Source organism: Carettochelys insculpta, chromosome 24 (genome assembly GCF_033958435.1).
Source record: "Carettochelys insculpta isolate YL-2023 chromosome 24, ASM3395843v1, whole genome shotgun sequence".
Lineage (NCBI taxonomy): Eukaryota > Metazoa > Chordata > Testudines > Carettochelyidae > Carettochelys > Carettochelys insculpta.
In genome coordinates, this window is record NC_134160.1 from 10,198,707 (window position 1) to 10,221,399 (window position 22,693).

General features: G+C 46.6%; 2 protein-coding genes across 2 annotated transcripts; both read right to left on the reverse strand.

Annotated features, from left to right (window-relative positions):
* Positions 1-1,117: 1,117 nt before the first annotated feature.
* Positions 1,118-12,001, reverse strand: GPN2 (GPN-loop GTPase 2). The gene is made up of 6 exons (XM_074976533.1): positions 11,927-12,001; positions 9,820-10,257; positions 7,403-7,559; positions 5,185-5,345; positions 2,930-3,060; positions 1,118-1,924 (listed from the first exon to the last, which is right to left on the reverse strand). Exons 2-6 carry the CDS (start codon positions 10,234-10,236, stop codon positions 1,852-1,854), a joined length of 939 nt encoding a protein of 312 aa, XP_074832634.1. The 5' UTR covers positions 10,237-10,257; positions 11,927-12,001; the 3' UTR covers positions 1,118-1,851.
* Positions 12,002-13,022: 1,021 nt separating this feature from the next.
* Positions 13,023-22,154, reverse strand: GPATCH3 (G-patch domain containing 3). The gene is made up of 7 exons (XM_074976266.1): positions 21,813-22,154; positions 20,253-20,683; positions 19,431-19,605; positions 17,678-17,737; positions 16,484-16,605; positions 15,946-16,073; positions 13,023-15,054 (listed from the first exon to the last, which is right to left on the reverse strand). Exons 1-7 carry the CDS (start codon positions 22,147-22,149, stop codon positions 14,841-14,843), a joined length of 1,467 nt encoding a protein of 488 aa, XP_074832367.1. The 5' UTR covers positions 22,150-22,154; the 3' UTR covers positions 13,023-14,840.
* Between the last annotated feature and the right edge of the window lie 539 nt (positions 22,155-22,693).

A 22,693-nucleotide genomic window follows, 5' to 3' on the forward strand; every position in this document is an offset into this window, starting at 1 on the left:
TTATTCCAGAATTTTTATTCCAAAATGAGCTACTCTGGAATAATATCTACATGACAGGGAAGCCCCAAAATAGGCAAACATTCCAAAAATCATGTGTCCACACACAATACAGCCTACTTCAGGGTAGAGCCCCTGGAAGAAGTGCTCGCAGGGGCTCTAATCCAAAATACTACGTCTTGACAGCAGCTTTATTTCAAAATAAGCTAGTCCAGAATATTTTATTTCAAAATAGCTCCTATTCCCTGACTACACAGCCCCTATTTCAAAATAGGCACTATTCCTTGTGCAAGGAGGTTTACCAATTTCAAAATATGCCAACTGCTATTTCGAAATAGCAGTCGCGTTGTGTAGATGTTCGCAAATTTCAAAATAACTTTGCTGTGTAGCCATGCCCCAGGGGAAGGGGTCTGGAGCTCTGCTGCCCTGGCACATCTCCATTGGTGTGATGCTAGCACCAGCCCTCCTCGTAGTAAACCCCTCTGGAAGAAGGACAGCTGCTGCTTCATCTTTCCCAGGGGCAGCTGCAGCAGGGTGGCTTCTGAGTCCTGATGGATTTCAAACAAGGCTCTGCTACACAGAAGGCACTTTGTCAACCTGCGCACAACTCATGGTTTACTTTTGCGCTTTGGGACCCTAAAGGCAACTCCCCCTTGTGCAGGCTGCCCTGGTGCTGGTAACATGTGCCCCCAGCCTTCTGGGGACCCCACTGGGCTGATCACAAGCAGCAGCCTGTGGATGCGCACACTCAGGGGTCCTCACTTTCTTTTGCTGTAATTAAATATGCTCCAATTCTGGTGGTTCTAAGATACCTGGAGAGTAGGAAAGTCCTAATCTCTACAAGTTGCTATGACCTTTGTGGAGCAACAATCTTCTGCTGAACCACACAGGCTCCTCTCCACTCATAAGCCTGTGAACATTTTTGTTAGTACAGTTTGGGCAAAGCTTTCAGCAGCTCCCACGGGGATCTTGGCAATGCAGTGCAGAGATTTTGTCCTCTGGAACAGAGGGCACAAGAACTGACCTCCTTTCTTCCACCCTCTCCCAAGCAGATACCGTTCTGCTTCCCGGGAGATCACAGAAGGAAACAAAAGAGAACAGAGGACTTTAAACAGCAACATGCGAGGCAGTGTGTGTAGCTGCAATAAGGAACCTATGCACGATTCTCTTGTCCCTCATGCGTGCAGTACTGCCACATTTTATTTTTTCACATTGCAAGGGAGTACCCAGCCAACTGAGTGAAACTAAGGGATGGAGAAGAGTTTTTGTTGAGGAAAAGCCCATCATAAAAAGCCCAACAAACTAACCCCTCTCCCAAGGATGAAGGGGCAGCAGGCTGGCTCTCTAAGGAGTGAGAACACACAGATGTCCCGTTCAACAGAGGGAGAACTCATGCCACAAGAAGGTGCTCCAGTCCCTGCAGTGAATAGTGAATTGTCTTCCTCTCGGGGGACAGCCGTGCTCATGGTGATGAGGAGACTTGGCAATAATGGGCGCCTAGTTCTAGTCTGCTCGAGAGGGAGGTTTTCTTCTGCTGCTGTCCCAGATAAGGTTAAGATTCTCCCTTGTTCCAATAAGAAGATCTTGAATTTGTCCGGCATTCAGCTACGAATGTCTCGTTTTCATTGCCATCTTACTGTCACCCAGACAAACATGGCTCATACACAGGATGCAGACGCAGGTCTGCATTCGTACAAAGATGGAGCCTAACAGCTTGATTCCTGCCCAGGAAGCACCACATCCGAGTCAAGCTGCACAGAGAGTCCCTCATGCACCTGTTGGGAAGCTGAGAGAGACAATTGTAACAGGCAGCAAGCTCCTTCCATAGGCAGCTTGCTGAAAGATACAGGAGTGCTATATTTCCATTGCCTCCTGCTCTACCGTTTTCTCCTGAGGCTGCACATACTTCTCCTGGACTGCAAGTGTGCTGATCATCTCTGAATCAAGGAAAACAATGCAGCAAGAAAAGACTGGAGCTCAAAACACACTTTGAGGCCAAGGAGCGCGAGCATTCTCATCTGAGGACCAGACTTCAACATCAGCCTGAGAGCTAACATGGCAATTAGTAACACTGGCAACAAGATGCAACATTCAAAGTATACAATCATAAAATACTAGAACTTGAAGGGACCTCGAGAGGTCAAGAAGTCCAGTCCGCTGCCCTCACGGCAGGAAGAAGCACCCTCTAGACCTCTGTTGGAGATTTATCAAACCTCTTCTTAAATATCTCTGGTGATGCAGATTCCACAACCACCCTAGGCAATTTATTCTAGGGCTTAACAATGCTGGTAGTTAGGAAAATCTTCCTGATGTCCAACCTAAACCTCCCTTGCTGCAATTTAACACCATTGATTCTTTTTCTCTCTCCTCCTTATAACCCCCTTTAGATACTTGAAAGCTGCTATCACGTCCCCTCTCAGCCGTCTCTCTTCCAAATTAGACAAACCCAGTTCTTTTAATCTTCTCTCACAGGTCATATTTTTTTAGACTTTAATAATTTAAGTTACTCTTCTCTGGACCCCCTCCAATTTCTCCCCATCTTTCCTGGAATAGGGTGCCCAGAACTGGACAAAATGCTCCAATTGAGGCCTACTCAACACAGAGCCGAGCGAAAGAATGACTTCTCATGTCCTGCTCACAATGCTCCTGTTAATGCATCCCAGAATCCTATTATAGAGATGCGATCAACAACATCTCCACAAAACCCATTAGTGTCAAATGTGGTTGCAGTGGGTTTGATGTGGACACTTATCCACTAGGATCTGACACCTTAGAACTCATCGCATGCATGCCGTTAAACAGCATCAGATAACAATACTAAGAACGTGGCCTGAATTCAGACCGTGAGATGACAGGCCTATAGCAAATCCCCAGAGCCATAAATCAGAGTTTAGAGACTCCAAACAGGAGAGCAGGACAGCTGAAAGGATACGATGTGAAGTGGAAATCAGCTCCCATTGCTGCCGACATCAGGGCTTCCAGGCTTCTCTGCTCTGAGTCTCCAAAGGAGTAGCCATTGGCTTTGTCCACTGCCTGCATCACCCGCCGCATGCTCTCCTTGTCCTGGGAAGCGTGACAGACACCTGGGGTGAGACTAAGCAGCAAGTTTACCACTTCCAGAGCATTAAATAAGAAGAAACAGCCTGAGCGTTCAATGTGTGTGCAATGCCACAGCTGTAGGCTCAGCCACCAATCTCACTGGAAAGCGACTCCTATCATAGAAAGAACTCACATCCACGTGCAGCTCCTAAGATCAGCAAATCTGAGTTTCAGGCTTTGGAGAGAGATAGGAAGAAACAAACTGCTGCTTTGTGTATTCTTTCATGTGAGGAGCAGCACAGGAGGGCAGCCTCTGGGTAGTGATTCTATCAGCGTAACAGCCAAAATGTAAACATGAACTAACTTTACTAGCACCAATATGCACAACAGGTGCGGCACAGGAAAAAACACAGTAACAGACAGATTCGAGGAGCAGAGGGCTTAAGAGCTAATGATCTCGGCTATCTTTTGAGAGAACTCAGCCTAAACAAGACACGCGTCCTGGACTTACGTTGAAGATGTCCTGAAGCCTATTACTGAAATGCAATCTCCATTTCCCTGAAGCTTTCAGTGACCTAAAGGAAGCAGTTTAGTGGCTAGAGCAGGGGACTAAAAATCAGCAGCTCCTGAATTCTAAAAATTGCTCCCTCCTGTGCAAGTAACCTAACTTTGCCTCAGCTTCCCCTCTATAAAACGTACTGAATGACACTTACCCTGAGCTACATCGCAGAATGTCTCTAAGGATTAATGTGTGCAAAGCACTTTATATTCTTTAAGGGAAAAAAGACGTTCTGGTATTAGGACCTGAAGAATTGCCTCCCCTCCCATACAAAACTATTGCTTATAATTAGGGAATTGTACCATATTGTTTTAAAAGTCCAAGAAATGACGTTTCCACCACGTGCACTGGTAGAGCCCTCCACAGCCTGCCACAACCCACTGTCCAGAGGGCTTTGCTGAAATGCAGCATGAGCTGGAGGAACTAGTACAGGATTGAGAGACAGGAAATCCCCAAGTGCAAACTGGCTTTGCCACTGACTGGGTGCATGGCCTAGGGCATGCTTCTTCCCCTCTCCAATCCCAAGCTTATTCCCAGAGAACTCAATGGATGTTTTTCCATTGACTCCAATGAGTGCTGGATCTCTCCCTCCTCAGTTTCCCAGGCTGTCCAGAAGATAGAGATGATACCTATAAACTTACTGCAGAAGGTGCAGAGTGACAGTTCCTGCACCATGCTTTGAAGAAGTGCTCAAGAATTAATTCCTCCCCCTCCAGCTCCCTTCAAACTTCCCCAACGGTCACTTAAACAGCTCTGATATGCAAAGAGTTAACTTCTTCTACCGTTATTCGTACTGTCTATTTATGATAGTTACTCTTTGCCTGAATGCAAATTTATCAGCATACTTCAAGCGACAGTGCCCAGAAATGAATGCAGAACTCCAGACATAGTTGCATGATAACTGCATGTGGGTGGGGGGGAATGACCTTTAATTCCCAGCTCTATGATGCAATGTCTATGCATCCTGAAACTGCATTAGCTTTATTTTGCTTCCATGCCACATTTAAGAATTCAGACCTAAGCTCCTCGCCAGTGTCACCCGGCCATCTCTCTCACTATTACAGCCTCCCAGTTTTCTCCATATTCTCACCCCATCCCAATCCATTAGATGTATTTTTAGATGGAGATTCATCTTGTAATTTTCTGCTCATGTTTGCAGTCGCTGTAGCTCCTTTCTGTACTTCTCTGTCCTGGGTTTGCAACCCTTTCAAGTTTAGAACCATCTGAGTTTCAATAGTCCCCGAGCCCTCTTCTAGATTATTTAGTGGCTTCGGCGACAACTTTGGACTTATCTACACTTGCATGTATAATACAGTGGGTTGAGGGGCAGTCATAAGAGAGCCATATAAGTATATTTATTCAATGCTACAGAAATAAAGCTGCCAAATTACTGCTCTAATTGACACAGCCAAAGCCTGGGGAAAAACTAGAATGGGCAGTGACACAAGGGATTTTTGTCAGGGGCTCACTGGGAGAAGGCAGCTCCTTCTAGAAAACCTAAAAACTTAATGTAGGCAGTTACTAAACGAGGCAGCTACTCGTAAAAGGCTGCCAGTCACTTCCAACCAGCCCACATCCAGCTGGGTTACCTGGACATTGAGCGGAACAAAGGAGACCAGGCTGTAGTCCTCAATCACCTCCACCAACTTCTCATTGAGGCGACGGTAGTTCTTGAAGAATGGATCGGCAGCTAAGTGGTCTACTAGATAAGAGAGATCCAGAACCTCCGTGTAATAATCCAGGTTGAAGGCTGCAAGAAAGACGAGAGAAGTGGCTTCAGGACCAGCTACCAGGGTGCATCTTAACCAGCCGGTTGGAGGAGGGGGATCCTGCCCTACACCCTCTTTTCCACCTGAACATGCGCTGTGACAACACTAATGCATCTGTGTGGCTAGCAGGCCAAGCTCCCTCTTCAAGACTCCAATGCTATCCTACTATCAAATAAGGATATGCAACAAAGCCAGGTGAACAGCATGTCTCTGCCTGCACAGAGGGGGAGGAGTCAGTCAGCACCCCAGCAATGCCACTGGCACAAGAAGCTTTAATACCGAGTGTCCCCAACAGGTACAATATGGCTAGAAAAGAAAACACTGAGAGGGGACATGAGAGTGATTTTCAAGCACCTAAAAGAGCGTTACAAGGACGACGGAGAAAAATTGTTCTCCCTGGCCTCTGTGGTTTGGAAAAGAAGCAATTGGCTTAAACTGCAGTGAGGGAGGCTTAGGTTGGACATTAGGAAAAACTTCCTAACTGGCAGGGTGGTTAAACACTGGAATAAATTGCTTAGGGAGGTCGTGGAACCCCCATCACTGGAAATATTTAGAGCAGGTTAGACAGACACTACCAGGGATGGTGCTTGCTCCTGCCAGGAGGGCAGGGGACTGGACTAGATGACCTCTTGCAGTTCTAGGCTATGTCTACCCTCGGCCAAGAAAGTCGATCGCAGATATGCAATTCTAGCTACAGCAATTGTGTAGCTAGAATTGATGTATCTGTGCTTGGTTAACTTGGCTGTCCCTACTGGGGAAGGTGATTGGGAGTGTCTCCCATTGACCTCCCTTACTCCCCACATCTCGCAAGAAGTACAGGGGGTTGACCGCGACCCCTGAGAGGTCAGTTTCACACGTCTCTACTAGATGCCTGAAATTGAACCCCAAAAAAAATCGATCCTGAATGGGTCAATCTTCCATTGTAGTTTAGACCTGCCCCTAGCATTCTATGACTTCATGACTATTTTGTATAGCACCTTATACGAACTACCTCCCAGTCTGCTTTTAGAGTTATATACACAGTGACACTGAGCAGGGAGGGAATTGAGATGTGAAGATGAGGAAGAAGACATTAAAGAAGATTTAAAAAGCGCAGGGGAGATGAAAGGAGGCTGGAGAAGGGAAAGCGAGCAAATCTAATCACATCCAGAACGGTGGCACATGCACCTACTTCCAGATCCCTCAACAAATAAGTTAATGCAAGTGGGACGCCTTCAGATTTGCACCCACCTCCAACGCACAACTAACACCCTCACTTCTTTACACATCACCACTGAATTTGGTCCACTGAGTGTCAGCTGGTTTTATAAATACAGATTAGACTCACTTCAGCTCACTGAACTTGGACCCAAGAGCACTGAGGCTGTGTAAAATGGCAGAGAGGAAGCTGATGACTGGATGGAACAGAAAAGGCAGAAGAAAGCAGAGACAGGTCTATTGTGCTATAGACCTTCAGGATCATCTTTTTTCACAATGAATGGCTTTTAAGCGCTTATGAGCATACCCACACCACTAACCGGACAGACCAGAATACTGGTTGAACCTCTCTAATCCAGAATTTGCTCATCTGGTAACATCTATAATCTGGCATGATTTTAATTGGCTAGACAACCACTTATAATCGGTGTGGCTGAGTTTCCTGTGGTCCCATAAAGTTTGTTTCCAGCCACCAGTCCTGACTCTCAGTGTTCTGTGCTGTTATTTAGCTGTGATTTCCCTTAAATGTCTTCTAAGAACCCAGTAAACAGTAGAAATATTGGTAATTCTGCTAGACAATATTGACCTCCTGTGGTTCGGCAAATTCTCTCATCCAGCACCAGTCAGGTCCCTGGATTAGAGAGGTTCAACCTGTACTGCACCAAGAACTCAGCGAGATGTTACACACTTTTCCTCTGCAGCATCCCCAATGTTACCAATTATCAGCTTCCTTCGTCTCTGATAAGAGTCAGCTCCACAGTATTTCCTTTCTACCCCCTGCTTCTTTGCTGGGTCTACAACCCTTTCCTTCCACCAAGGCCCCCTTCCCAAAGGCTCTTACCCAGCTTGCCATACTGCTCTATCAGGTCCATCTTTGAGAGAACATTGACATGAGGTAATTCGACGTGCAGCATGGTTGAGAGGGAGGTGCAAAGAACTGAGATGAACTTTCCAGGGTCTGTGCAGTAGTGGGAATCCACCAAATGAACAGCAGCCAACTGCAAAATGGCAATGAGAGAGAAAGAGTGCATGATCATAGGCAGGGCGGAATATGCCTAGGCATGTACACAGCAGTCATTAAGGTGTATCTCTGAGACAGAAAAAAGGTAAAGGCATCCAGCCCCCAGTGGTTCTAATAAACAAAAAAACAACAAAAAAAACCACCGCCCACCTTCTCTCTAGATGGTTCACATACAGGCTGAACTTCTCTAATCTGGCACCCTCTGAACTTGACCGGTGTGGCATGAGAGAATTTGCCAGACTACAGGAGGTTAATATTGTCTCCCACATTACCAACACTTTCACCTCCTTCTGGGCTCTTAGAAGACATTTATGTGTAGATCACAGCTAAACAAGAGCACAGAACACTGAGAACCAGGACTGGTGGCTGGAAACAAACTTTATGGGACCATGGGAAACTTGGCCACACTCATGATAAGTAGTCGTCCAGCTAACTAAAATCATGCTGGATTACAGCGTTTGCCAGATGAGAGCGTTCCAGATTAGAGAGGTTCAACCTGTACGTATCTGTATACCTCTGACCACTAAGCACGACCCACTGTGTAAGACATTGACCAAAAAATCAGGGGATCTGGATTGTTTTCATGCTTCTGTCTTGTCAAAGTCTGTACATGAGGATAATGATATTGACCCACTTTTATAAAATACTTCAGCATCTCTGGATGAAAAATATTATAGAAGCGCCAAATTTTCACCAACAAGAGAGACTGTTAAAGTTCCAACTCTTGCTCCACTTCAGTCTCCACTCCAGTCACTTGCTCAGAACATCTTTCTTCTGAGGCTGAAACTTTTCATGCTGGCTCTCAGCCCGAAGAGGAAGGAAGTCTGTGCTAAATCTGGTTTTGAATTACTGGGCTATATACAAATTTTCCGCCTTACCTATAGAAATATTCACACTCATATAACTCACTAACAGTAATTTGAGAACATCAAGCTTCTGCAGACGGAACAGTCACAGTGTGGTTTGTAAGAGAGTGAATAATGTATATGCAATTTGATCAATCATTCTTCACACAGGTAACAGATTGGTTTAGGGTTTTAGTTGTTCCTGCCTGTTGTACTATGAAACGCCATCCAGGCATGGCTCCATATTACAGAGATCAATTGTGTCAACAGCTACATTCTTTCCCCTGTATCTACAGACTACTGTAATTTACAGATGTGCACAAGAACTCAACTACACAGAGCTGTAGCTCTAAAGCTCGGATTTTTCTTTTTTTCCTAAAAGGATACAAATTAAATAAAATCCCTATGTGACTGAAACATCACATCTCTTTATTGGAAAAAGCAAATAAATGCAAAAGTTAAGATTCTAAATAAAGGTTTCAAATAAAATTATCTTGCCCTCATTGATTGTACAGTATATTGGCTACACAATAACGAGCTAACCAGTAATCCAAAGTATGTGACATAAGAAATGTGAACAAAACTAGTTTGCCATGGAAACCCTCACGTGTCCATCTACTGACTTGTGTGTTCCAATGTACCAGAATGTTGCATTAATGTACATGCTTATATCAAATACGTTAAAATATCAAAACAAAAAAGCAGTCCAGTGGCACTTTAAAGACTAACAAAATAATTTATTAGGTGAGCTTTCGAGGGACAGACCCACTTCTTCAGACCATAGCCAGACCAGAATAGACTCAATATTTAAGGCATGGAGAACCAAAAGGTCTTTAAAGTGCTACTTGACTGCTTTTTCGTTTTGATAGTTATATAGACTAGCACGGCTCCCTCTCTGTTACATTAAAATATAATTTGCACCACTGAGTGAAATCTAAGTTACACATCTTGAGAGATCATTTGAATTTCTTGGGATAGAATCCTAATGATCCCTAGTAATCTGGCATACAAACATTCTTCCCTATCCCTAGCTACAAAGTTTGCTGGGTTTAAAATGTATAAAACGTTGTCGAAAGACACTATGAATAGAGCAAACAACTGGAAGAGAACAGCCTTGCATTCTATTTTTTTGACTTGCAGGGTGGTCGTGGACAAGTCCTCCTTGCACCTTATTCCCCCTAAAATACATTTTTATCTTTGTAAAGTGCTTTGATATACTTGGATGAATAGACCAATACACCACAAAAGCATATTATTAATTACTACATTCAGTGCACAGATTCATAAGCCTAACTGCAGGACATAAGAATTTTAAACACAGTTCACCAAACGTGCGAGTGCTATAGGTGTCGAACCATCTTGTTACTACACACAGACCTCCCCACAACATACCCTGAAATTCCACTTAGCTAACTGTGCAAAGACGTTTTTCAATGCGCTATGGTGGGTACAGAGTTCCACCTGCCCTGGGCAGTCAAACAAAAAGTAATGACCCTTGAGTTTATCCAGCTTCTCCTGCAGCCAGTCGAAGTTGGCTTCCAGGTACTCCATGCAATAGATTAAACCACCATTGGGCCCAAGCTTCAGATTATCCATCACATCAGCCAGGGTGATAAGCTCTGAGATGTCCACAGCACACTGATAGGGAGTGCCTTCATTGGCTGGGTCCAAATTCACCACAGCCACTTTCCGCCCTATCCTGGACATGAATTCCTGCATGCCAAAGCAGTAAGTGGTCTTCCCTGAGCCAGGTGGCCCTATCACTGCCTGGCCAAAGGCCAGGGAAGACACATGGCAGTTTTCTGACATGTCAGCTCATTTCTTCTTCTCCTAGAAAGAGAAAGAAGAAGGTTAAGACAGTGCCCATTGTTTGTTTAGAGGAACATCTGGCACTGAAAACTGAAGTTCTCAAGTAATTCTTGGACCTGGTGGAGCAGTCTAACATGTGACACCCCCCTTTCCACCTCCTGAATGAGATGGAAGCCCAATGCCAAGCCCCATTTAATACTTCCTGTCCAGACAGTCTCCAGTCAGAGAAATAGGCAAAATCTCAGCTTGTCCACAGGCCCGAACCAAACAGCAGCAGAAAGTCATCACAGTACAAAGAACAACCCCACTGAGGGATGGGTGAGGGGGGAGTTGGGCACTGAGAGAGACAAGGAGCGGGGTCTCTGGTGATGGGGGGCTGAGCAGTGACTGTCAGCGGAGTGGTTGGTCTCTGAGATTGGAGGGCACTGAGGGGAGTAGATTCAGATTCTTGCTGAAATGGCACTGCGTGCCTTTGGAGCCTGCCTATGTTACTTTCAGACACACCCCTTATGGTCACCCTTGCAGTCAGCCAGGGGTTTGCATCGGGAAAAAGTTATTTTTCCACTGGATGAAGATGTCTTTTGATTGATGTTGTAACTCAGTACTCAGTCTCATTTTGGGATACACAGTCAAGTCAATGTAGAGGCTTCTCAGCTAATATATTAATACCAAACCAAAGAATGCAGAGAAAAATCCCTAGGCAGGAAGCTTAGAAACAATAGGAGACACATTTATTGAATGCCTTCTCATTGCCAGACTCAACTTTGTGGGATCACTGATGGGGCACATGGATGGAGAGAAGGCCTGGGAGATAAAGGAGAGAGAGGAGGATGAGGTGGTGAGGCCCAGGGAGCAGGTAGGTGAAGGGAGGTTTGACTCCTTGAGAGGAAACCTGAGGGAAGTTAGCCCCCTTGAGGCTGAGAGTGAGGGGTGACAGGAGGTGCTCTACAGGTGCTCACGAGATCTGGAGAAGCTTAGTGATGAGGACATACAGAAGACTGGGCAGAGAGTTGGAGGGCCTAAAGGAGCAGGTGCCCAGGGTCCAACAGGGTTAAAGATAGTGCATAAAGTAACCTGAAAACAGCCAGTGAGGCCGGGTGTCTCTCAGAACCTAGGGTGGTGTCAGTTTTCGTGAATTTGAAATCTGAACAGACAATGCCCCATTTCTTTTGTGCCTCTCTCACAGGACTAGGGGCCACTTTTAGCTCTTTCAGCTACTTAAACCTATTTATCGTTATTGCTCATAAACGAAACACCTCCACCACGGGAACAAAATACACCCTGACCGTGTCTACACTAGCCAAAAACGTCGAAATGGCCATTTCGAAGTTTACTAGTGGGGCGCCGAAATACATATTCAGCGCCTCGTTAGCGTGCGGGCGGCCGCGGCGCTTCGAAATTGACGCGGCTCGTCCAGATGGGGCTCCTTTTCGAAAGGACTCCGGCTACTATGAGCAGATGGGAATAAGGGGACTTCGAAGTAGTGGTGGGGGCCTCTGCCGTGAGGGGAGCGATGCACCGACACTCGGGGGGCTGCTCAGTGACGTTGGGTGGGGGGTCTCTGGGAGCTGCTCAGTGACAAGTGGGACGGGGGCCCTGTGACGTACCGCTCCGGGGCTGCCCCCGAGCGAGCCACGGAAGAAGGGAGCCCCCCTTCCCCTCCGCGCTTTCCCGCGGAGCCCCAGCTCACCTCCGCGCGGCCCCTCTTCCCTGCACGCCACTTCCGGTCACGCAGCGCTGCCGGCGCGTGTCCCAGCTGCTCAGGTCCGGCTGCCTGTACGGTCCCGAGCGGGAAAGTTCCGGGAGCCGCAAGAGCTGTTCCCGCCCCCTCCTCGCGTCATCTTGATAGGGTTATGAATATTCATGAAGCGCGGCCGGCAAGCCAGGGATGAGCTAAGAGATTGGCGGCCCCTGGCGGCCGCAGCTGGGAAAGACCTGGTCTGCCCTGGGCGCACACAGCCGTGGGGGTGAGAGCCAGGCAACGTGCTGGGGGGCTCCTCCAGGACACTGCAGCCTGGCCCTGGCAGGACAGAGACCCCTCTACAAATCAATCACCCTGGCCCCTAACGCCAGCAGGGCTTGGGGGCCTCCAGTCCCACCACCCAGCCCTAGCCCTGAGCCAATCAATTTAAACTTTTAGGGGAAAGTCACTAAAGGTGTGAGGAACACCATTACACATGCCCCAGCTTTAGGGTCATACCTCTGCCAGTAGCATCACAGGGTCTAAGGCTATAGGCAACATCTACTGCCATGAGCAGGGGCTGCAGCCTGCGGCTCCAGAGCTGCATGCAGCTCTTTAAGGAATTCTTTGCAGCATCCAAAGCTATAATTGCAAAGTTTGGGGGTGGCGGGGGGAGAGGGAAAAAGAGCCTAAAGCCCTCTTGCTTATTATCAATAAACAGTGAACATCTAATAGCTCAACAAGAACCTTCACATCCAAATAGCTAATGACATATGATCTTGAAACATTTTGGTAACTCCCCCCCTTAACATGCGCAGTGCATTGTGGACAGGAAAATATGTCTGTGTTTTGATTGTGTTGCTAAGACAGACTTGATTGTGCAAAGGAAAAGAAAGCTTGTAGCACTCCTGCTGTGCAGGGCAATGCACATTTTAAGAAAAATTAATCATGAAGTAAAGTTGCCACAAATATAGTAGGCTCAGGAGTGAAAGTCAGGAGCACATCAGTCCAAACACACACACACACACACACACAAAGTGTGAGGAAATAGAATATGTAAGAAATGTCAACATGCTGCAGTAAATATATTGTATTACAATCATTGTATGCACTTCTTAGAATAGGCATTACAAAAAGTATGGTTTGACTTTATTAAGGACCCTCTTGTATTCACATACAATGGATATGAGTTTTGTTTTTTTTTTTTAAAAACCACTGAGTTTGGGGAGGAAAAAAAAAAGGGGGGGGGGGGGGAAGAGACACTCTTCTGTCTCAGTTGTCAATCCCTGGCCATGAGTAAGTAGTACCAGGGTCCCACTGAAAAGAGGAAGGTATTCAGACAGCACCCATCTGCTACTCAGCAGTGGCACATGATGACAAGGTAAAGCTTTTGTTGAAAGCCTTTCACTTCTACAGGAGGAGAAGCAGCATTTAATCATAACTACCAGAGAAAGGAGCTCTGCCCATTAAGTCAGTGCTGTACAAATAGAGTTTTGAAGATGTAAAAAGTTGGAATTAAGCTTCTTGCTCAGACCATGGCTTAACATAGCATAAGGAGCTTACCACGCTCGTTAAAATTAAATAGTTATCAATTTAAGCGTGTTCATTATGTGAGTACAAGTGGCATCTGTTCTCTGGGGCTGATCAGAGCAGACTACCAGTGGTTCTCAGCTTGTTGTGGGGAAATGGAAGTTACTCTATCACTAAGCTAGTTTCATAATAAATACAGGAGTAGATAATTAGATCAAGCTTTCCAGCAGGCTGCTTCCAAATGTCCTTTACCAAGGGCTCAGGCCCCTGCTACTACCACACGAATAAATATTAAGTCACTCCTCTATTATGGCATTCCAGAGGTACAGCAGATTATTAAAGCAGACACTAAGCCTTGGGCCTTCTTCCTTTGTTTTGAGTGAAGCAAGAGAAACTATGGTTGTAGTCTGCACCAAACTAGTTAGACAGTAGCTAGGTGATTTCAGTGCAGAATAGGCCAGTAATGAGATTTCCAACTGTAGAACTGATGGTAACCAAAACTAAAGGGAAAAACAGACATCTCAACCCTACCTACAAGCAAGACTGGCTCTTTCCAGAGGCACAGGTTGAGGCATTCCTCAGCAGCTGCTATTGCAAATTAGTTTGGAATGTTGCAGTATGAAGTCTGCCTCATTCCACCAGGAAGAGGAAACGTGTCAGCAGCGGGGGTTTTCCTAGACATTTGGCCCAAGTGGATGGGCCAAAAGTCAGGCAAGCCTCTCCTGATAGATCTGTCAGGTGGAGATATGCAAATGCACTGTGTAATTGGCAAAGTCCCCCCCCTCCGGCCCCCAAACAATTCTTGGCAGTTACACAGCCTGAGGGTCAGGTGCTATACTGAGAGGAATCATTGGTATTCACTACTTCATCTTCAGGGCTTACTTCAGCACCAGCTACCTAAAGGGTAGTCTTACCACAGTAATTTTCACTGTGGTGTAGTGTAAATGCCATAGACTGAATGCTGCTCTGAGCCAGGAGCAAGTTTTTCTAGAAGACTATTAAGAGAGGAGCTCAAGTCTCCCTGCAGACAGTTCATCTGAAAACATCTTCCTGCAGGACCCTAAACAAAACCCTTGCTGCTTCACACAGCAGCACTGCTTGCAATGTCACGTTAACTCTCATTAGAAGTTTAACCTTCCCCTGCTGAACAAACTCAAGACATCAGCTAGTGGTGGGGATTTTGGACCCCCCTTGTAATACGACAACTGTTAAAACGAAGTTTTGCATACAAAAACATCCCGTATTACTTCCAGAAAATATATCATGTTACTTTGAATCAGAGCACAGAAGTCAGTCTCCAGTAACACAGGAGCACGGAAGAGGTTGATTAAATACATTGGCTCTGTTATTGTTCTAGTGAATGATCTCCAAAGTCCCTGTACAGCGGCAAGTCTCATGAGGCACTGGGGCTCTGGTAAGCACTCTGAGTTGCTCGGATAAATGCCACGTCCTGTCTGTACTTCATGGCAATTGGCAGCTGGCGCCGGAGTAGCTGGTCCCCACTGTCCATGGGTTGAGGTTCATCATAGATTGTGGATATGAGGAAAGGGCCATCGCGGCGAGGGTTTTTTGGCTTGCTGAAAGTCTGCAGTCTCTCTCCATGGTACCTATGGAGGGGTGAGCAGAGCAGTGTTTCAGTGCAGCACTCTTTGGGACAGGAGAAATCCGAGCCTGTATTTTCCAAGTACCAAGGAGGAGCCAGGCCCATGGTTAGATCATGGGGAGCAGGACTCCTAACTCTTTCATCCTGTTTCTGGTGGACACTGACCTCTAAGTATAATTTCACTTACATGGCTCCAGGATGAGCAAATATCATTTTGCAGGTAATTAGAGGCATGTCTGAAGCATTTAGAGACCTCCCTATAGAAGGAGCTCCGAAGACACAGACTGAAGTAGTATAACGCATGAGCTGGCTAACTCAAAGCTGAGATAGAGATAATTATTAGTATATATATATATATATATATATATATATATATATATATGGACCAACAAAAAAAGTACCGTAGGCACCACACCATTGGCTCTGCAGTAGCAGTTCAGTTTCCAAAACCATGTACACCCCATCACCAATGTTATATGCCACGTTTGTTTCAAGCTTGGGAGCAAAAAAGCAGGTCAAAGCAAGAGATGAAACAGGTTAATAAGCTCTGATGGGTCCATCACAGATAACACATGAACCGGAGGATGGAGGAACGCACGCACGCACGCACGCGATTCAGGACTTGTTTGATCTTGCTTGAGCTGCACAACCAGGAGGTCAGAAACAAACAAACATTCTCCATTCACCTCTGGATGGCACAAGTTGCATTATCAATACTCACATCAAGGTTGCCTGCAGAGCCTGCCTGAAAACCCGTGGGATATTCCCTCCAATTTTGACTCCACAGGCATACTCCTTTAGTTGCCAGGTACCTACTGCGATTTTTCTCTTGGTTTATGGAGCCTTTGAGCCGCACTGCCACAGGCAGAGAACATCAGGAGTTTGTAGCACTTACCCTAATCCTCTCTTGCATTTGGGATGCTGACCCTCATTGTCCAAGGCTTCAGCCATTCCTGAGTTGCTGCTCCCCAGACCCAGTCCCTCCATCCAGCCCTGCCTCTCCATCACCTTCCTGCCTATACCCTGGAAGAGGGGAGAGAAGGGAAAAAAAGAAAAATCACTGCATGTAAGCCAGCATGACTTCTGGGAGCAAGTGGGCCAGTGATTACCCAGAGTAAACCCACTAAGGTCCATAACACACCAGAGGATCAGTTTCCATTAAGGCTAATCATTCCTGGCCAAGTGTCTTTTGCAGATGTCACATGCATTTGTAAAGCCTCCAAGCTGCCCAGTATGCCACTGCCCAAACCACAGCTCCATGATACCTTCACTTTTACAGAGATTCATAAACAGCTTTGAAAAGCAACCCTACAAGAAAAGCAGGTGGCTAGTTAGTCCAAGTCCTGCATTTCTCAGTCATTTCAAGCTTCCATTTACCAACTATCTTTTGCCTCCCACCCAGACAGCATGAGCAGTACACTTGCTAGTCTTACCTTGGTGTATTTCTCAAAGGTCCCAATTTGTTGTCCTGAAACATATCCATCCTCCAAACCATCCCGTAGTCTCTGCTCCAAGCGCATCTGTACCAAATCACGGGCATCCTTATCACCTCCATCTCAGTAGGAAGGGGAGACACAGCAGAAGTTAAGGGAGAAATAGGACAGGGCAGACATTGCCCAGTACAGGGGAGAAATAAGGGACTTCCAGCAGGTGTCTTTGCCAAGCCTAGAATGTTGGTGCTCCAAGCGTTTTGGCCTGTTGTTTCTCATTTAACCTGCTTTAAAAGATAAGCTACACGGCTGCATTTTAAGAGCTGCTCTCCAAGCAAAGGTTTTAAAGGAACCCAGCTTTGAACAAGAGAATTTCGTTAGCGGGTTTCAGAGACCAGATCATGTGTTTGAAGTTGGAGCACTCACCTGCACTGCTAGAAACTGAACAGCTTCATTCTATAGTGCAGAATGCAAGGCTGATGAAAATGGAGTGAGCCTGGTTCACTGTTTGGCATTCCCAGTGGCCAATTATGTTCAGAGTTTCAAAGTTTCCTAATTTAATACTCATAGGCTGTGCCTACACTGGCATTCCTCTTTTGAAAGAGAAATGCAAATGAGGGAACTCAAATGCAAATGAGGCACTGATTTACATCTCATGCTTCACTTGCATAATCTCAGTTCCCAAAGAAATTTGTTCAAAAGAAAAGAGCAGTGTAGACAAAGCTCTTTCGAAGATGGGGGTTTATGTTCAAGAGAGCCTTGGTTACACTGCTTTTTTTTTTTTTTTTGTTTCCCTTTGAAAAAAAGTCTCTTCCAAAAAGATTATGCAAATGAAGCATGATATGTAAATCAGCACCTTATTTGCATTCCAAGGAATGCGAGTGTAGAGACAGCCTTTGGCACTCATCCTGGGAAGGTTTAGCATCTAGTCTAAGGACTAGACTTAGTCCTGAACTGTTCAAGGGCCCCTGCCTATCTGAGCTCACCAGGACTCCCAACTCCACTTTACACTGAGATTTTTTAGGCCCCTACGGGAGCCTGGGAGATAAGCAGCTATGCTTCTTCAGGCTCCTGGTTCTAGGGCTGCTAGACACATCTCACTTTAACTGCAACCCTAACAGGAATACAAGGACTCTTGCTGCTGGGCTGCCACTGTTACCTGTCTCTATGGGTGATGGCACATTTCAGCTCCAATACCTTTGTCATAGTAGATGCTCATGTCCACATCCCAGTCATCTGCCGTCTGTTCATCAAAGTCTGCCGAGAGAAAACAGTTCATGGAATTAGATGCCTGTATCTATCACGGGAGCAGCTCGTCAGCACAGCAGAACACATTGTTAATATCTGTTAACGGCAGCTTGACAGTCCTGTTAACCTAAGAACTAGAGATAAAGTGGGTGAAATAATATTTCTTGCACTCGCTTTTACTGGCGAGAGCTGTTTTGGAGGTTTTTCCAACCTGACCTGAGGAACAGCTGTTTAAGCTCCAAAGCATCTCTCACCCACACAAGTGACTAACAAATATTATCTCACCCACTTTGTCTCTAATCCATCCACCTTGTCTATGTTAATATCATGCATCTGTGGGAGCAACAGAAAGAGCTTCCAGGACTGCAAAACAGGAATACTGAGCTTTGTCTTCAAACCTCTCCTAGATGTGTCATGTCTGAGGGTAGTTTCCTAAACAGGAGTGCAGTGCTCAGATTCTCAGAGGAGTTTGTTCAGGGTTGGTACAGTGCTCACTAATCACTATTTGAGATTATAACTGTTGGTCCCTCATCCGAAAACTTTCCCCCAAGTTTCTTTATCCCTAGTTCTTAATCTGCGTCTCATGAAACCAGCGCTCAGTCAAAGTGCCTTGGGACACATTCAGATCTAAAGAACACCCACTCCTGCCAACAAGAGTGCTGCTTCTTATCTCAGACCAAGAATTCTGAATAGACGTTAAAAAACTAAGTCACCCTCTCATCTCTAGCAGTAACCTTAATTAGCAAAAACAACATCCAGAGGACAGAAACCTGCATTGCTTTTGTCCACGCTGGAGATAGTCTCTAGGGCTGCCAACATGGCATGCACACACCCACACTAAGTTTACTAAGAGCATTTGAAAGACTCGGGGCTTTAGTTGAAGAGGGAGAGATGTAGATTAGATATTAGGAAAAACTACTTCCCCAGGAGGGAGGTGAAGCACTGGAATGTGTTGCCTAGAGAGGTCGTGGATTCTCCATCCCTGGAGGTTTTTAAGTCCCCACTTGACAAGGTCCTGTCTGGGATGACTTAGTGGGGGTTGATCCTGCCTGAAGCAGGGGGCTGGACTAGATGACCTCTTATGGTCCCTTCCAAACCTAGATTCTGTAATTCTGTGGGGCTTTCGAAGGGCATTTTGAGGGGTCAGCTCCTATATAAGTACATCACCTTCTGCATAGGCTCTGTGGACTAGCTGCTAACCATGTGGATGAGGAGACAAAAGAAAGGAGCCCTCCTCACAAAATTACAACTTCTCTCCATTCTGTTCAAAAGTTTATCTAACCTGATCCCTATAAAACATACCCAGCAGCTTCTCCAGATATATTGCTATAATCTGTGATATTAAATGTAGCTCCCTCATAAAACCGGAGGGGACCTTCAGAGGTCATTGAATCCAGTCTCCTGCCCTCACAGGAGGGCCTAGCACCATCCCTGATGGGTTTTTTTAATGTTTGCTCCAGGCCTCTAAATGGCCCCCTCAAGGAGGGAGCTCAGAGCCCTAGGGTTAGCAGGCCAACGCTCAAAACCATTGGGCTATCCCTTCCTCCCAGGGAGGGATCAAATCCTTCCACAGACACTGGAGCATCAGAGAACTTGTGAAGGTTTGTACAGCTGATCCCTTAGTGCACACAGTGTTCATGTTTAGGTAACTGCTGTGCACAAGACACCCTTCCCTCACAGGAGGGCATGAGCAATACATTACCTCCTTGCTCTTCCTGCCAGTACTGAGCATCTGTGTAGAAGACCAACCCAGAGCCTCCCTTCTCCCACTTCAGCTCAATCTCCTCTTCATACAGCCGCTCTTTTGTGCGTTCCTGACTTGTCACGTCCTCATGCAGAGCTTCGTGTCGCTCCCACTCTTCACACCTATCATCATCCTGCAAAGGAACAAGGAAGACCATTGAGCCCAATACAGCAATGGCACTTGGCCAGACCTAGACTCACACCCTTCCATTTTGTCCCCCACATTCCAATTGCTCACTCTGTGGGGCATCACCTACAATTCCCAATAATCAGCTATCAGCATTAGTCCACTCGCTTCGCTGAGCAAGCCTTTTCAGAGTCAAACACCAGGACAGCTGGTAAGAGCTTAATTCCCTCTCCCCTGTCCATGGGCAGGAAAGCAGAGGTGGTGTTTAGAAGTTCCAGCCTTCTGATCCTCTGCTCAGGCTCTGTGCCAAGCCTATCAGAATGAGTGCCCTGGCACCTCATAATTGGCTCATCACAGATGAGAAAACAGGTTCTCTCAGCAAAGGTGAAATACCACCAAAAGCCATCAGAGCTTAGCACTTAAGGCTGTTTCCACACATGCCACTTTCTCCAAAAAAAATTTTGCGTGTGTAGAAACAGCCTTACAGAAAAGTGTATATTCATGGTTTATAATACAATTATCAACAACAAAATACTGTCTGTATAGTACTGTCATACAGGCAGATATCCACTCCCCAGAAAGCCATGGCATTCCCTCCATGCTGTTTACAGTTATATGGTCAGCCCTGAAATTTGACAGAAGAAAACTACTTACATCATCTGAATGAGACTCTTCTGCTTCTTCCTCCTTTGGTCCGCTCTTGTCTTCCTCATCGCTAGTTTGAGTCACCCCAGTTGTTGCCAGGGGTCCCTTTTCCAGTGTGATCTCCTCCCCCGTGTCTGTATAAACCAGCTCTTCTTGTTCAACAGTCTCAGTGTCCTGATATTTAAAAGGCACATTCCCATACCTGCGAGAAGAGCCTGTCTTGGGGAATCGCAACTGAAGTTTCTTAATAACTGGAGGAGGCAGCCTGCAGGCCTTGATCAGATCCAGAAAGACTCTCAGAGGGGTTCCGACATTCCCCTGGGGCATGAACACAGGGGGGTTCAATTCAGGCAACCACTTTAAGTCTGCCTGGGTAAATGTTTCACCTTGGGTCTTACCATGAAGCTCCTTTTTTGTTTTATATCGGAACATGCTAAAATCTAAAAGAAATAATGAGTTAAGTCACAATCACAGATTTGATATATAGTGCAGTTTTACCAAGCCACTCCAAGATCAATTTCAGATAGAGAAAGGGAATCTGTGACGCAGATTTTTTACCAAAAACACTTGCATGAGATAAGGCAGATGGCTGTTTTAATCTGAGAATAAAGCTATGAAAACTATTGTGTTGACTGGGAATTTCAACAGCCATTTGTTTCAAGCCTTCATAAGTCTCTACCAATAGTACAGTGGCATTGTTTTATGCACCAGGCGAGACAGTTATTTCTGGCCTTCAGTTACTCAAAGTGTGATCAATGTATCTGCTTTGAAATATGCAATTGTTTTTGTGAAGTGTTCTGCCACCGTAACTGCCAAGCCCAATTACAGCAGGTATCTATAGTTCAGAGTGCTTTTCTCCCTGCATCCTCAGAACACGTGCCATCTATACTTACACATACATTTGAACCACTTTTCTAGAAATACCCTTAAACCAACCAAAGTATATATGGGGTACTTTTTGCTTTGAGAGGGTGGGTGACTTTTGTAGCTATGTTTTATGGCTTGACAGCCCTTCTACCATACTTGTACACCTTTTTTCTCTCCCACAGATATCTTTGTTGCCAGCCTTCCAGCCCCTACAGCCTCCTAAGGAAAGTTATTAGCCATTCGAAGAGAAACAGTCTACATAAAGAATTCCTCCAGGGACTGAGCAATCCACCACCTCTAATCCACCCCAGCAGCAGAGGACTCAAACAACTTTCTGGATCTGGTGGGAAATGGGAGAAGACTCTTCTCTCAACAGTGCAGCCCTGCAAACCCACAGATTTCCATCAGTAGCCCCATCCGCTACATGTGGATGCCTATGGCTCATTTGTGTTTCTAGAGCCCTGCAAATTTGCAGAGTATATCTACCGGTCTCTGCATCCACGGACACCCACGTGGGTGTCTGCGGGTCGTTTTTGCGGATACAGACACCCATCTGTTTTCCCGCACAGTGATCTACCTGCTTCACAGACTGTCATTACCAACTCCTCCCTGCCCACACCGCCCCTTAGGACCCCCTGCCCCATTACCCGCCCAGACCACCTCCTCTCCACTATGTTGCCAACTCCAGCCTCCGGTCCATACCTTCCTCCGGAGAGATTTGGACCCTGCGGATCACGCAGCGGCCGGGGAGCCCGTCGCCCTGGGCATCCAGCCAGGGCTTGCCCGAGTACATGCGGACCAGCCGCCGGGCCTGGCCGGGCCGCACCGCTACCAGGCAGCAACAAGTGGCCGAGCCCCGCTCCGCGGGGCCGCTGCGCTCGGGCCGGTGCCGGTAATGGAAGCAGAGGAAGCCGCCGGCCTCGGCGAACTGGCTGAAGTAGGAGCGGAGCTGGGGGGAGCGGAGCTGGGCCGGGATGCGGCTCACCAGGCAGTAGCGGACAGGACCCCAGCCAGGCTCGGAGCTCCCGGTCGACGCCATCTTCAAGCCGCTGGGGTTCGGTCACGTGAGCAGCGCTGGGGTGGGTCGGCGCCGCGACGCACCTCGCGAGGCCGCGTGATGACGCTCCTAAGATGATGACATCATCACAGTGCACGGAGGCAGCGATGCACACCTTTTCCGGTGCATATTGATGATGTCACAACAGAGGGTCAGTGAGCTAATGGCTTAGGGGTACGACCCCTGACTCCTTTCAGGCTCTGGCTCAGTATTGCCCAGACCCATAGGTACCCAGTGACACATGGGTCCAACTGAAAGCTGCCACAGCCCAGCACAGGAGCCCTGGGCCTGGACCCTGCCATTGGGTTCCAGGCATAGGCCTCAGTGGTTCCAAAGCTCAGTGGGCTTTATCCCAAGACTCAAGGTAGTGCATTAAAGCCCCAGCTCCTGGAGGCACGTGAAGTTGTCCATTTCCTTGAGAAAAGAAAAAAAACAAACCATCGCTAATAGCCCCTGTAGTTGTGGGAAAAAGTTAGACATTGTGACTTGTATGCACTCTAAAGCTTAAAAAGGGGAATAAAAAGAA